Genomic DNA, 14736 nt, shown 5'->3' with positions numbered 1-14736 from the left:
TAGAGATGGTCAAGTTAAGTTCACCTGTGAAGATCATAGTGCTTTTTACGAATTTTCACCCAAAATCCCAATATTACTAACTTTCATGAGTAGTGTATTTAACAGGATTGGACATTAGGCTAATACTGCAAATTTGTCAGATTAATATCCAATAAGCAATTATACATGAATGTAATACAATTTTAATGAGAAACTGTTAAGCTTGTACGGCAGTTTCAACCAAGACTATCTTTGTCATATGCCTATTCTGATTTAATTTCTATGGGAATGTTTTTTTTATAAAAAAATATAGACATTACATGAATTTAAAGTAGATTACCTGCTTTGTTCAAAGCTCTAAAGTGAGTCAGTTAGAGAAAACACTTAATTTTTCTTTGTTAACAAAAGACTTCGTTGTGTTGCCCCTCTCTTTCAGGCTTTTCAATGGAATAAATGGGATAAGGATAGAGAATCAAGGCAAACAGTCAATGCTCATCTTCTTCAATGTTTCCGAGGAAGACTATGGGAACTACACATGTGTTGCCGTGAACACCATGGGGATCACTAATGCCAGCATAATTCTTTATGGTGAGTTTAGCTGGTTAATTTATACCTTGCATAGATTATTTCACACTTGAGACTGAGTCCCGGAATGCACATTTCATGGAAACAATGAGTCCCAACCCAGGAACAATGATGAGTCCCTGCAATTTACCATCACGGAATACAGATACAGTAATCCTACGCAATATCACGGTTCTGGTTTTGCAATCCCGCTATATTGCAGATTTTTAGTGCGAGCAGGTGAGTTCTGCAGTTGTCGATTAGAGATGGTCATTTTGGCAAGACCCAAGAGCACGGCATTGCAATAATCTAAACGACAGGCAATAAAAGAAAAAAGAGAAAAGGATGGTAAAAATCAATCTTAGTTACATTGTAGATGTGTGGAATAAAACTAAGATCAGAGAATAAAATGACGCCCAGGTTCTTTGCACATTATGGTGGTTTGGAATCTTGTGGTTTCGGTAACAGTTTCTCTCTCTTGGCTTCAGGACCAACAACTAAAACCTTTGTTTTAGTTGTTGAGCTGGAGGAAATTCACTGCCATCCATGACTTAGTATAGCAACATGGCAAGTGGCCGCCATCTTTGTGACATTTTCTAAAAAATATGGAATGAGCACTCTAAAATCCTCCATAACAAAAAAAGTCAAGAAAAAATTATTGCTGGAGAACATGACCTTTTCTAGTTCTGCCGCAGGTGCAAGTTGAAAGTCCTTCTGACAGGGGACTCTGCCTGACGTTCCTAGCAGACCCTCACAATACGTTTGGGTCTGCCAGGTCGGACCGGCATCTTCCACCACCATCGGAGCCGACTCACCACCAGGTGGTGATCAGTTGACAGCTCCGCCCCTCTCTTCACCAGAGTATCCAAGACATCCGGCCGCAAGTCCTACGACACGACCACAAAGTCGATCATCGAACTGCGGCCTTGGGTGTCCTGGTGCCAAATGCACATATGGACATCCTTATGCTTGAACATGTTCGTTATGGACAATCCGTGATGAGCACAGAAGTCCAATAACAGAACATCATTCGGGTTCTGATCGGGAGGGGCCGTTCCTTCCAATCACACCTTTCCAGGTCCCACTGTCATTGCCCACGTGAGCATTGAAGTCCCCCAGCAGAACGATGGACTTTCCAGCGGGAGCGCTCTCCAGCACCCCCTCCAAAGACTCCAAAAAAGGTGGGTACTCTGAACTGCTGTTTGGTGCATACACACAAACAACAGTCAGCACCTGTACCCCCACACGAAGGCGAAGGGAGGCTCCTCTCCAGTCCACTGGGGTAAACCCCAATGTACAGGTGCCAAGCTGGGGGGCAATAAGTATACCCACACCTGATAGGCGCCTCTCACCGTGGGCAACTCCAGAGTGGAAGGGACTCCAACCCCTCTCAAGAGGACTGGTATCAGAGCCCAAGCCATGTGTGGAGGTGAGCCCGACTATATCTCGTCAGACCTTTTCGACCTCACAGATCAGCTTAGGGTCCTTCCCTGCCAGAGAGGTGACATTCCATCTCCCTAGAGCCAGCTTCTGTAGCCGGGGATCGGATCGCCAAGGTCCTTGCCTCCGGCCACCGCTCAGCTCACATTGCACCCGACCCCTATGGCCCCTCCCACAGGTGGTGAGCCCATGGGAAGGGGGACCCACGTTACCCTTTCGGGCTGTGCCCAGCCGAGCCCCATGGGTGCAGGCCCGGCCACCAGGCGCTCGCCTTCGAGCCCCACCTCCAGTCCTGGCTCCACAGGGGGGCCCCGGTTACCCGAGTCCGGGCAAGATCTAATTATTGTCGTCATCATCAGGGGTCTTTGAGCCGTACTTTGTCTGGTCCCTCACCTAGGACCTCTTTGTCATGGGTGACCCTGCCAGGGCCATAAAGCCCCAGACAACTTAGCTCCTAGGATCATTGGGACACCCAAACACCTCCACCATTATTGGGTGAGGGCTCAAGGAGGGGACTATCTGTTGTGTTATACTGAAATGTGTACGTGTCATGCTGAAAAACCTGGTTGAAATGTCTCACGAATTGAATTGCTTGCTTCTTGGATCCCTTGGATGAATTTAATATTTGAAAAATAAATCTCAATTATAAGGTTTCCTTATGCTTTGGTGGTTATCTACTGATACCTTAGCTTTGTTCCACAGTATAATTAATTTAACATGTCTAATAATGGCGGCATGGTGGACAACTAGTTAGCACATCTGCCTCACAGTTCTGCGAACCGGGGTTCAAATCCGGCCTCACCTGTGTGTAGTTTGCATGTTGTCCCCGTGCCTGCTTGGGTTTTCTCCAGGTACTCCTGTTTCCTCCCATATCCCCCCAAAAAAACATTCCTGCCAGGTTAATTGGCGACTCTAAATTGCCCGTAGGTGTGAATGTGAGTGTGAATGGTTGTTTGTTTATATGTGCCCTGCGATTGGCTGGCGACCAGTTCAGGGTGTACCCCCCTCTCGCCCGAAGAGCTGGGATAGGCTCCAGCACACCCACAACCGTAATGTGGATAAGTGGTACAGAAAATGCATGGATGGATGGATGTTTAACATTATACAGGTTGAAGGAATTTATGTCGTGTATGACCAGTGATGCCACAGTTAACATGAACTGACTTAATGACTTCACTGATTACTTGGATTTAAAAGTAATTTATTTACTCAACTGATTACTTGATTTTAAAAGTAACTAAGTTAGATAACAAGTAACTTTATAAATTACATTCAGCAAATGGCGACAACTCTGCCTCAACGTGAAAATGGCCACCGGTTTTGCCAATACTTTATTTGAAGTGTATTTTTCACAAAAATGTGAAGAATAAAGTTTTTCATCCATGCATCCATTTTCCATCTCGTTTATCCTCACTAGGGTCGCGGGCGTGCTGGTGCCTATCTCAGCTAACTCTGGGCGAGAGGCGGGGTACACACTGAACTGGCCAGATAAAGGGCACATATAGACAAACAATCGTTCACACTCACATTTACATCCATGGGCAATTTAGAAACTTCAATTAACTTACCATGCATGTTTTTGGAATGTGGGAGGAAACCGGAGGACCCATGGAAAACCCACAGCAGGCACTAGGAGAACATTAAAACTCTCCACAGACTGACCGGATTTTTGGATTTTGAAGCCATCCTCCCTGGCCTTCACCATTCCAATTTTCTCAAGTTCTTCAATCAGTTCTTGATATTTCTACCGGTTTTTGTATTCCTTTTTCTGGATGTTGCTATCACTCGGGATTGCTACATCTATCACGACTGCAGTCTGCTGATGTTTATCCGCTACCACTATATGTCAGGCTGGTTGGCCACCACTAGTTTGTCAGTCTGGATCTTGAAGTCCCACAGGATCTTAGCCTGTTTGTTCTCAACAACCTTGGGTGGTGTCTGCCATCTTGATTCTGGGACTTCCAGTCCATATTTGGTACAGATCTTGGTACCTTGCCTGCCAGCATCTTACACCCTGTTCTGATGTGGTACACTGTCTCTGGGGAGTCTTTGCACAGCCTGAATCTGGGGTCCTGTCTGATGTGGTAGACCTCGGCCTCTATTGATCTTGTGTTTCAGGCTTGTTCTTATGCCGCCATGATTAGAGCCTCTGTGATGTGTTTCAGTCCAGTCTTTTCCAGCCACTGGTACATTTTCTCTATCGCAGCCACTTCTTCAATTTGTCGGTGGTAAATGCCATGCAGGGGCTTGTCTTCCCATGACAGCCCCTCTGGCTTCTTCTCTGTACTGGGATTCTGTTGCCTGAAGAATTATTTTAGTCGTTCGTCCATGGGGGCCATCTTCTTCTTCATTCTTTGAGACCTGTTGTTTTCTCTTGGATAATGCCTGTGATGCTCGCTAACCCTTGCCCCCCTCTTTCTGATTTGTGCACAGCCTCAGGATGCTGAATATGGGGTGGAACCCTCAGTGCATTGTAAGGAGCTTTATTGTCTTGATGTCATTGCCTTGCATCTCTTCCAGTGGCCAGGGTATTATGCCAGCGGGGTATCTGATTAGTGCACAGTATTAATAGCCTGGATCTAATTCTTGCCATTCAGTCAGGATCCAACTCACCCGCTTTTAGGTATTTGGCTATGGCTGTTCTTCGAGTTACCTCCTCATGGTTGCCATTGCCTGTGAAAGACTTATCAAGTGTGAATGAAATTCCAGTGTCATTGCTGTATATTCTTGTGAGGTAGATCAGGGAGTCGATGTCACGCTCATTCGTGGCTGATCGTTGTTCCACTTCTGAACTGATACCCGAAACCACTCTTGGTTATGATTTTACCTAGGGGGCTCAGCCCTATCTAGAACAGCAGTGTGGACCAGAGCATCTTCTTGGAAAATGCTACATTTGATGTTCACCTGTGCAATGGCTTTTAGTTGCTTTTTTAGTTGCCTTCCTCATGTAGTTATTGATTAATGTTCTTAGAATGCTGTTGATCTCCAGTATCCATGTATGTGGCATCGAGTCGTAGGCTTTCTTGTGGTCAATCCAGGCAGTTCACAGGTTGGTACTTCTGGTTTTACAGTCTTGGGCAATTGCCCTGTCGACCAGTAGCAGATGTTTGGCTCCCCTGGTGTCAGCCTTTCTGTGCTCTGCATGTACAGATCCATATGCCTCCTCATTTTAGCCGCTATGATGCCTGATATGAGCTTCCATTTGGTGCTGAGCCAGGTTATAGGCTGGTAGCTTAATAGTGTTGTTCCCTTCTGGGGGTCCTTCATGATGAGGACTGTCCAAACTTGGGTTAGCCATTCTGGGTGGCTCACCGATGTTAGGAGCTTGTACATTTGTACTGCCAGGCATTCATGGAGAGCAGTTAGCTTCTTTAGCCAGTAGGTGTGAATCATGTTTGGCCCTGGTGCTGTCCAACTTTTCATCTTAGACACTGTTGCTTGGATATCTGCCAGTGTTATGGCTACTGCTTCTTCTTCCGGGAGGTTGCTGTGCTCTGCTTGTCAGTCTGGGCAGTTCTATCTTAAGTTTCACACCTTCTGCTTTGCTCTGTTAGGAGGCTAACGTCTCTCCCGGTCGCCCTTATTTTTGCCTCAAACCTCTTCCATGGAGGTTGTCCTTGCTCCTGCCATCTCTGGGATAACTTATACCGCTGCATATATTAGCCGATTGGTCTCGGTGATGTTCTTGGTCAGGATGCTTAGCAGTGCTGAATTGATGTCATTCAGTAGGGACAACAGGAGGAATAGTACTTCTTTCTTTAGCCTTGGCAAGCAGGAGGTAGCTGAGTTCCCCCAGGACTTCATGATCTTCTCTCTCAGGGCAATTGCTCTTGTATTGACCTGTTCTGTTTGTGGTGCTTGGAAACCAATCTCGACACAATGACCTTTTGTCCTGGCTCCCCCTTGCAGTACCTATCTTTGTACCACAGATGAGGTACATTGAACCTCATCTATCTCTAACTGTGATAGTAAGTTCCCCTTCGCTGATATTAAAAAACTGAGCCACCATAGTTGTTTCCTACTCATTGTGGATGTGGGGTTCCAAGGAGTCCAATCCTCCCACATTCTCTGCATATATCCCCTTTCACTGGGGTTACTAAGATAGTAGCACTCCATCAGTACCTTGTTTTCTACCCTGCTGCTACCGTAATTTCTCACTGATAATTTCTTTCCCCAAAAAATCTTCTAAAGTCAATAGTGCACCATCATACATAGGTATAGTAAAGCTGCCACGATGACGTCAAGAGTGACTCAACAGTGACGTCGCTATCAGAAGATTTCCCAGCGTGCCTCGCGCCATTGTATAGTTGTAAAAATGCTCTTTTGAGTAAGTTAGCCGCCAATATCATAAATAGTTGAAATAATGTGAATGTTAATAGAATTTATGCATGTTTATCCACCCGCTGCAGATTTTGGCTGTCTTTTTTGGGCACATGACCTGATCAGACTTAGTTAGAAAGACAAATTCGGAGGGAATCACCACTAACATTTATTGTATAAAAATATATCAATGGATAGAAAGTCATGGGTGCGCATTATACATAGGAAGTAAGGTGTTCCTGATTTCTATTTTGGGGGGACGGCACAGTGGGCGACTGGTTAGCACATCTGCCTCACACTTCTGAGGACTGGGGTTCAAATCCCAGCCCCGCCTGTTGCAGTTTTCTCCGGGTACTCTAGTTTCCTCCCATATCTCAAAAACATGCATGGTAGGTTATTTGAGGACTTTAAATTGTCCGTAGGTATGACTGTGAGTGTGAATGGTTGTTTGTTTATATGTGCCCTACGATTGGCTGCCGACCAGTTCAGGGTGTACCCCGCCTCTCGTCCGAAGATAGCTGGGATAGGCTCCAGCACTCCCGCGACCCTAGTGAGGATAAGCGGTACGTACATTGAATGATTTAATTTTGGGATGGGAGTATTATACTTGAGAGCGTATTATACATGAGATTTACGGTACATATACAGTATAGCTTACCTTTAAAAGGTTACTACTAGTTCCTCGTTTTGATCATTGTACAGTATGCAATGTGCATGCATTCTTGTTATTTTGGTTTTCCTGCCGTCCACAAACATGAAATGCGCTGACTCCACAAGCAAGTGGAGGCGTAGTCATGCAGCAAGGGGCATGTCATACCTACCTTTTGTTCATAACTACAGGTGCGACTTTCTCTGTAAGCTTGAATGTAAATGTGCGACTTAAAACGTTTCTTCGCAACTGACGTAATGTTTTTGAAGCTATAAAATACTTTGTCGACAGCAGAGTGTACAATGAACCTCAATAATTTCATCTTTACCAGCACACCCAGAACCCTAGTGAGGATAAGCGGTTCAGAAAATAGATGGATGGATGGAAACTCAAACTAGTGATTCCTTGAAAATGCGAGCCTCTCCCCTTTCTCCATTATTGACTGACTGCTTGTATACATGAGAGATACACATACTTGACGTCACTCGTTACTCTCACATGCAGCAAAACGTGACCTCCCAGAATGCCTCATGGTTCCATGAGGCATTCATGGTTTCTATCTAATGTGCCTTTGTTTCATCCATCCATCCATTTTCTGAGCCGCTTCTCCTCACTAGGGTCGCGGGCGTGCTGGAGCCTATTCCAGCTAACATCGGGCAGGAGGCGGGGTACACCCTGAACTGGTTGCCAGCCAATCACAGGGCACATACACACAAACAACCATCCGCGCACATATTCAAACCTACAGGCAATTTAGAGTCGTCAATTAACCTAGCATGCATGTTTTTGGATGTGGGAGGAAACCGGAGTGCCCGGAGAAAACCCACGCAGGCACGGGGAGAACATGCAAACTCCACACAGGCGGGGCCAGGGATTGAACCCCAGTCCTCAGAACTGTGAGGCAGACGCTCTAACCAGTCATTCACCGTGCCGCCCTCCTTTGTTTCATAATGTAGTTTTTCCTTGTGTGCCTTTTAGTTAGGAATAGTTAACAATTGTGGGTTTTTTTTCTAAAAAAACAAAACAAAAGGCTCAATGAAGGTCTATCTAAACATATTACATGCACTGTCAGTGAAAGATGTCTTGTTCTTTTGGATGCCTCATGTTACTCTCTGCTGCAACCGAGTAGCAATAGTCTATTTCTGTTAAATTTCGGTTGAAATGTGTCACATCACTGATGCAGATCTGTCACACCCAGTAGAATTTAAGAGTAACTGTAATCTGATTACTATGGTTTGAAGAGTAATCTATTACTTGGCTCGGGATGTGATAACCCTAACCCAGTTTTGGGCAGCTGTGGCCCAATGGTTAAAATCATCACTTACCACCGTGGGGGATCTAGGTTCAAGGCCCCAACTGGACCATCCGCCAATATCCCCCGGACTCTCGGCTGTGGTGTCCTTGAGCAAGACACTGATACCCTGGAATGCTCCCTGGGCGCTTCAGCTGCTCCCTGCGCCAGTGTGTTCCACTAACATGTGTATGTGTTCACTGTGATGGGTTAAATGCAGAGAACACATTTCGTGTGCATGCATGCATGTTCATGACAATAAAAGATGATTCTTCTTCTTCTTCTTTTTATAAAGGCACCAAAAATGTGTAACACAAAGTAAAACAAAGTAACACGTTACCGGCAACACTCTTTATGACATACTGACTATCAAATGAGATGTATATTTTATTCAAAGATTATTAAGCACTAAGTTATGATCTGAGTATTGTGTAGTGAGCTAAGCCCAATGATAGACATTTTGCACTTTTCCCCCCTCAGGACCAGGCGCAATGCATGACGTCAATGGGGCAGCTGTTTTGTCCCACTTCTCCTTATGCTCCTTGCTGATGATGACCTTGCTCTACCTGGTGCTGAAGTTCTGATGTTGCAATGGCACAACCTGCAAGCTTCTCTCTACATTCAACAAGAACAGACTCTTTGCCTTGTAAAACGAATAAAAATCAAGAGGTGCCAGTGGTTAACCCTTTGTTCTGAGTTTTCTCAATGTATTTTCTTATTTTAACCTAGAGTCTGTTCTCTCTATGAAAAGCAGCATCAATCCAATGAAGGGAAAAATCGGAATCGTGCATACTAATATATGCTGTTAAAAGTCCTGAGTTTGTGTATCCCCCATAATTTTGTATGTGAAAAGGAAAAAGAAAATAATAAATGTAACTGTTGATGGTTGACTGTTTCTTGCCAATATCGGAGTGCACATTTTGATTATCAATGTGTAATGTTTATGTGTACAATACAGTTGATCTTTTTTTAAGTATGTGATAAAAGGGAAATGGATTGTTGAGTTTAATCTGACTGTATTTTTACAGTTACAGTATATGCAAAATAGAATAAGACACTCTTCATGATAAGCAGTGAACAACACATAGTACATCATGAATTCTCAGGCAAGTCCTATTACTTAATGCATCCAAATTGTATTTTACATTAGAGTGTAGTAAATGTATAAATCAGTACAGAAGAAAAACAATTTATGATTTTGTTTGTTTATGTACAGTATATAAATATTGAAAGATTGGCCTCCACTCAATCACTGTGTCATAGCAGTTTCATGGCATATTCATACAAAAGGACTTATGTGTTTTTCTCTGCTGGGGCATGAATTGAACATGTTTAAAAGTACTTCACATGTGTTCAGTTTGTATGAGTTGTATAATTTGAGTAGATGCTCTGCTTTTTGTGCATTTTTCTTTTATATGTTGTCAGTCACAACCCACTTATGCAATCTGCAAAACGAACAGAAGAAATTCAGATTTGTTTTAATTTAGAAGAGAGTGGGTCAATGATTTGATGATGTAAGTTACTGGATTTTCATACTGGATGTATGGATTTTACAGTCACTCGATTGTGGACCCACCAAGAAAACAAGTAAGGGAATTTTTCAAAAGGGTCCATTAAGGTTTTAAATAATTGCCAAACAGTCACATGAAAATTACCCACAGTCCTATCTATAAAATGTAGTTTGGAGAAGAAAAATAGCACAGCAAAGTTAGCACATAAATATAAGGTAAACCTTTTGGAGAGATAAATTTTTTGGTTTTTTTGGTTAACGTATCTTAAGAATGTTTTTACTGATGTTTTCCTTACATCTATTTTAGGGTATTAAGAGGGCAAAATAGTTCATCCATTGTTTTTCCGTAATGCATATCCTCACTACGGTGCTGGAGCCTATCCCAGCTATCTTTGGGTGAGAGGCGGGGTACACCATGAACTGGTCGACAGCCAATCGCAGGGCACATATATGCAGACAACCAGTCGCACTCAGATTCACAGCTACGGGCAATTTAGAGTCTTCAAATAACCTACCATGCATGTTTTTGGGATGTGGCAGGAAACTGGAGTACCCGGAGAAAACCCACGCAGGCACAGGGAGAACTTGCAAACTCCACACAGGCAAGGCCGGATTTGAACCCTGGTCCTTAGAACTTTGAGATAGATGTGCTAACCAGTTGTCCACCGTGCTGCTCAAAAGATTTCAGCGTTATTTATTTATTCAATATTTAGTTATCCAGGTAAGGGTGGCACGTTGGTCAATTGGTTTGCACATTCGCCTCACATTTGGGTTTTCTCCGGGGACTCTGGTTTCCTCCCATATTCCCAAAACATGCATGGTTGGTTAATTGAAGACTCTTAAATTGTCTGTAGGTGTTAATGGTTATTTTTCTATTTGTGCACTGCAATTGGCTGGCGAGCAGTTCAGGGTGTAACCCACCTCCTACCCAAAGTAAGCAAGTATAGGCTCTGTGACCCGAGTGAGGATAAACAGTACAGAGATTGGATTGATGATGGATGGACAGCTGACATCAGAGTAAAACAAAGCAAAATAAAAGCAAATACAAATACATACACAACAAAAGTCAAATATATGTGCTTCAGTTTTCATTTGTTGCTGTTTTTGCCACAAACAAGAACATTTCAAACAGAGAGGTCAAATAACCTTAAAACGAATGTACCATGTAGCGACATGGTGGATCTTTCAAGTTAAATAAATGAGATGCCTTTAACCCTATTTGACAAAGATAAATGGCAGATGCTGTGCTCAATTTTGGATGTATAATATAAGTTTTATTTTGGTACATTTTAATACAGCACATTTTATGCCTTGAAAGGATTTTTGTTTGATGAGATTGTACAGCACAAGTGAGTCATTAAGTAATGTTATGATATTGTCCAGTTAACTCATGTGCGCACCTTGAATTTCGTAATGTGTCGATGACAAAACAACGGGAAAGAAACTGATGTATGTGGGAATGCTATTCTTGTGATCATGTGATATGCTTGTAGTGTTGGTGAATCAGTCAGCTGTAGACTGTCACTGGCCGTGAAGATCAAAACGCCTACAAAGTTAGGGATGAATGTGACCCCTTTCATCCAAAATAGCTGAAGACAGTATTGACGAGAAGTATTGATGTCATATTTTTTTTTCTCATCAAACGAGGACTAGCACTGGCATTAACTAAAAGTGTATTATGTGTGGTAACATGAACAATAACCCTTTTTTCTGTTGTAGTATAAATAATTCAGGTTTATTTTCACAGTCTGTAGTGTATTATCATCGTTAATGCATAGCACTTTTTTGGGTTGTCATTTCCAAAGGATTAGCACTTTTATGGTTTAATTGTTAAATATGAATAATGCTGCAGATTCTGCTTACAATAGTCACTATTGTGGTATATTGTCATTGTATCATTTTATTGAAAATTGCAAAATTGTCCATAAACTGTTCAAGTGTGAACTCAGGTTACCACTCATTTATTCTAATACTGCCATTCTTTTCTTGTCAATCTTTGGTTTTCTTGAATTATAACTATTAATTGTTGAGTGACAACTATTAATTGACTTTAGTAGGCGGCACGGTGGAGGATTTGTATGGACATCTGCCTCACAGTTGTGAAGGACCTGGGTTCAAATCCGACCTCGTGTGTAGTTTGCATGTTCTTCCCGTGCCTGCGTGGGTTTTCTCCAGGTTCTCCGGTTTCCGCAAACATCCCCAAAACATGCGTGGTAGGTTAATTTAAAAAACTCTAAAATTGCCCATTTGTGTGAATGGTTGTTTGCTGAAATGTGCCCTGCGATTGACTGGCGACCAGTTCAGGGGGTTCCCCGCCTCTCGCCCAAAGTCAGCTGGGATAGGCTCCAGCACCCCCGCTACCCTAGTGAGGATAAGCGGTATGGAAAATTAATGAATGAATGAATAATATATATGGATCCTTATTCCTACACACATGGATAAAAATGTTAGTACCCCCTTTTTGATGAACAAAACCCCACAGTGGTCACAGAAATAACTTGAATCTGACAAAAGTAATAATAAATAAACATTTCATGAAAGCTAACCAATGAAAATCAGACATTGCTTTTGAATTGTGGTTCAAGATAATTATTTTAAAAAACAAACTCATGAAACAGGCCTCAACAAAAATGATGGAACCCTTAATATTTTGTTGCACAACCTTTTGCGCCAATCACTGAAATCAAACAATTTTGTAAAGTTCAATGACACTTTAGCACCCCTCAGCAGGTATTTTTGTCCACTTTGCTCCAGTTGTCTCAGATTTGAAAGGTGCTTTCCAGATGCACATTTCTCTCTTGAATACCTTAATCGTCTTGAGATTTTATTGTATCTTGCACAGATTCAAAACAACCTGTGCCAGACGCAGCAAAGCAGCCCCAGAACATAACAGAGCCTCCTCCATGTTTCACAGTAGGGACAGGTTTTTTCTTTTCTTGGTATGCTTGATTTTTTGCATCTATGAACATAGAGTTGACCTGCCTGGCCAAACAATTCCAGTTTTGTCTCATCTGTCCATAGGACATTCTCTCTCAAGCTTTGTGGCTTGTCAACAAGCAGTTTGGTAAATTTCAATCTCACTTTTTTATCATTTATTTTCAACACTGGTCATCTCCCATGAAGTCCACTTTGGCTCAAACAACAAGGGATGGTTCGCATGCACAATGACCGACAAAAGTGCACAATGACCGACAAAAGTGTTCTGTAATTGCTGTGCCTGCACCGCGGTGGCTGAGGATCCCAGCCAATAAATCGAGAGGTGGGATCAGGCCCAGGAGTCCACCCGAGAGCAGCCCGGCAGACGGGACACGTCCCACACCGGGAGCAGCCGCAGTTCATGAGAGGGGAGCGCCAATGCCAAGCAGTCATCCAGCCCGGGGGCGCCCGGCCTCAGGAGCACCCCCATGAAGCTAAGTGAGAACCCACCTCCCCCCTGGTACTATGACTGCCAGGTCCCCGACTGGCAGTCTTTGACCCTACACCGTGTATCAGTGCCCCCCACCCCGAGTGGGGTGGTGCATTCAAATCTCCTCTGTCTACTGTTACAAAAGGCCGAGATAGCCTCAGTGAAATTACAGTCAATGAGGCATTTTTCTTCTGACTCATTAAAGTGCGTTTCTTGTAATAGGAGGAGGTCTTTTTTAAATGTAGTGATATAATCCATAATCTTAATTATTTTTGCCTGTGATTGAATGCCATTGACATTCCATGACACAAAAGTTAAGTGTGACATATAATGGGTGCATGTATAATAATTTTAAATAGATTGGTTACTATATATTCTTTGTTGACAGTTTTCAGGAGATTTTTTGGTATTGTGTTGATGAATGTTATTTAGAGATAGTGATAGAGATGCTATATTTAAGTAGAACAAAGCCAGGGTAAATAGAAGGGTAATGAACAAACACTGAACATAGAAAGCAAACATTAGTGACAAGGGGATAATATGGTGTGTAGTGGTTGTTTGTAGTGCGCAAAAAGAGTTTTCAGCAACTTGTATGTACAGATAGGAGTGAGAATTCATGCTGGTGGCATACATGATTCCATTTTTTTGTTTTGTTTATCTAAACAAAAGTGGAAAGAATGAAACTCATTCACTCAGAATGAAAGCAAGGCCCCGGGGGTGGATGAGATTCGCCCGGAGTTTCTAAAGGCTCTGGATGTTGTAGTGCTGTCCTGGCTGACTCACCTCTGTAACATCGCGAGGACATCGGGGACAGTGCCTCTGGATTTGCAGACCAACGTGGTGGTCCCCCTTTTCATGAAGGGGGACTGAAGGATATGTTCCAACTGCAGGGGATCACACTCCTCAGCCTCCCCGGTAAGGTCTATATTCAGGGGTTTTGGAGAGCAGGGTCCATCTGGAGGTCGATTATCAGATTCAGGAGGAGCCTTGTGGTTTTTGTCCTGGCAGTGTAACAGTGGACCAGCTCTACACCCTCATAAGTGTCCTCGTGAGTGCATGGGAGTTCGCCCAACCAGTCTACATGTGTTTTGTGGACTTGGACTCCACATTACCAGCAATAAGTCAAATACCTTTCTAGCGAGAGTTGGACTCCTGCCAAGGCTGCCCTTTGTCACCAATTCGGTTCATTACCTTTATGGACAGAATTTCTAGGCTCAGCCAGGGTGTTGAGGGGGTCCGGTTTGATGGCCTCAGCATTGCATCTCTGCTTTTTGCAGATGATGTGGTTCTGGTGGCTTCATCAAGCTGTGACCTTCAACTCTCGTTGGAGCAAATTAAAATCAGCGCCTCCAAATCTGAGGCCATGGTCCTCAGTCGGAAAAGGGTGGAATGCCCTCTCCGGGTTGGGAAAGAGAGGTCACCCGTGGCCCAATGGTTAAGATCATTGCCCGCCACCGTGGGGGACCTAGGTTCAAGACCCCGACTGGACCATCTGCCAACATCCCCCCGGACTCACGGCTGTGGTGTCCTTGAGCAAGACACTGATACCCCGAAATGCTCCCCGGGCGCTTCAGCTG

At 43.5% G+C, this 14736-nt stretch overlaps 1 protein-coding gene across 2 annotated transcripts in view; it reads left to right on the top strand.

Annotated features, from left to right (window-relative positions):
- opcml (opioid binding protein/cell adhesion molecule-like) overlaps window positions 1–11671 on the top strand; it is a 263748-nt gene extending 252077 nt beyond the window's left edge. For both annotated transcript variants that reach the window (XM_061703111.1, XM_061703112.1), the window contains exons 6-7: window positions 416–567; window positions 8724–11671. In XM_061703111.1, the coding sequence (XP_061559095.1) occupies window positions 416–567; window positions 8724–8827 (256 nt within the window). In that variant the 3' untranslated portion in view covers window positions 8828–11671. The remainder of the gene's footprint in view (window positions 1–415; window positions 568–8723) is intronic.
- The last annotated feature ends 3065 nt before the right edge of the window (window positions 11672–14736 follow it).

This window comes from Phycodurus eques, chromosome 17, assembly GCF_024500275.1.
Source record: "Phycodurus eques isolate BA_2022a chromosome 17, UOR_Pequ_1.1, whole genome shotgun sequence".
In the NCBI taxonomy this organism is placed as follows: Eukaryota; Metazoa; Chordata; class Actinopteri; order Syngnathiformes; family Syngnathidae; genus Phycodurus; species Phycodurus eques.
The sequence above is the reverse complement of the archived record's forward strand: the minus strand, read 5'-3'. Positions and strand labels throughout refer to the sequence as shown.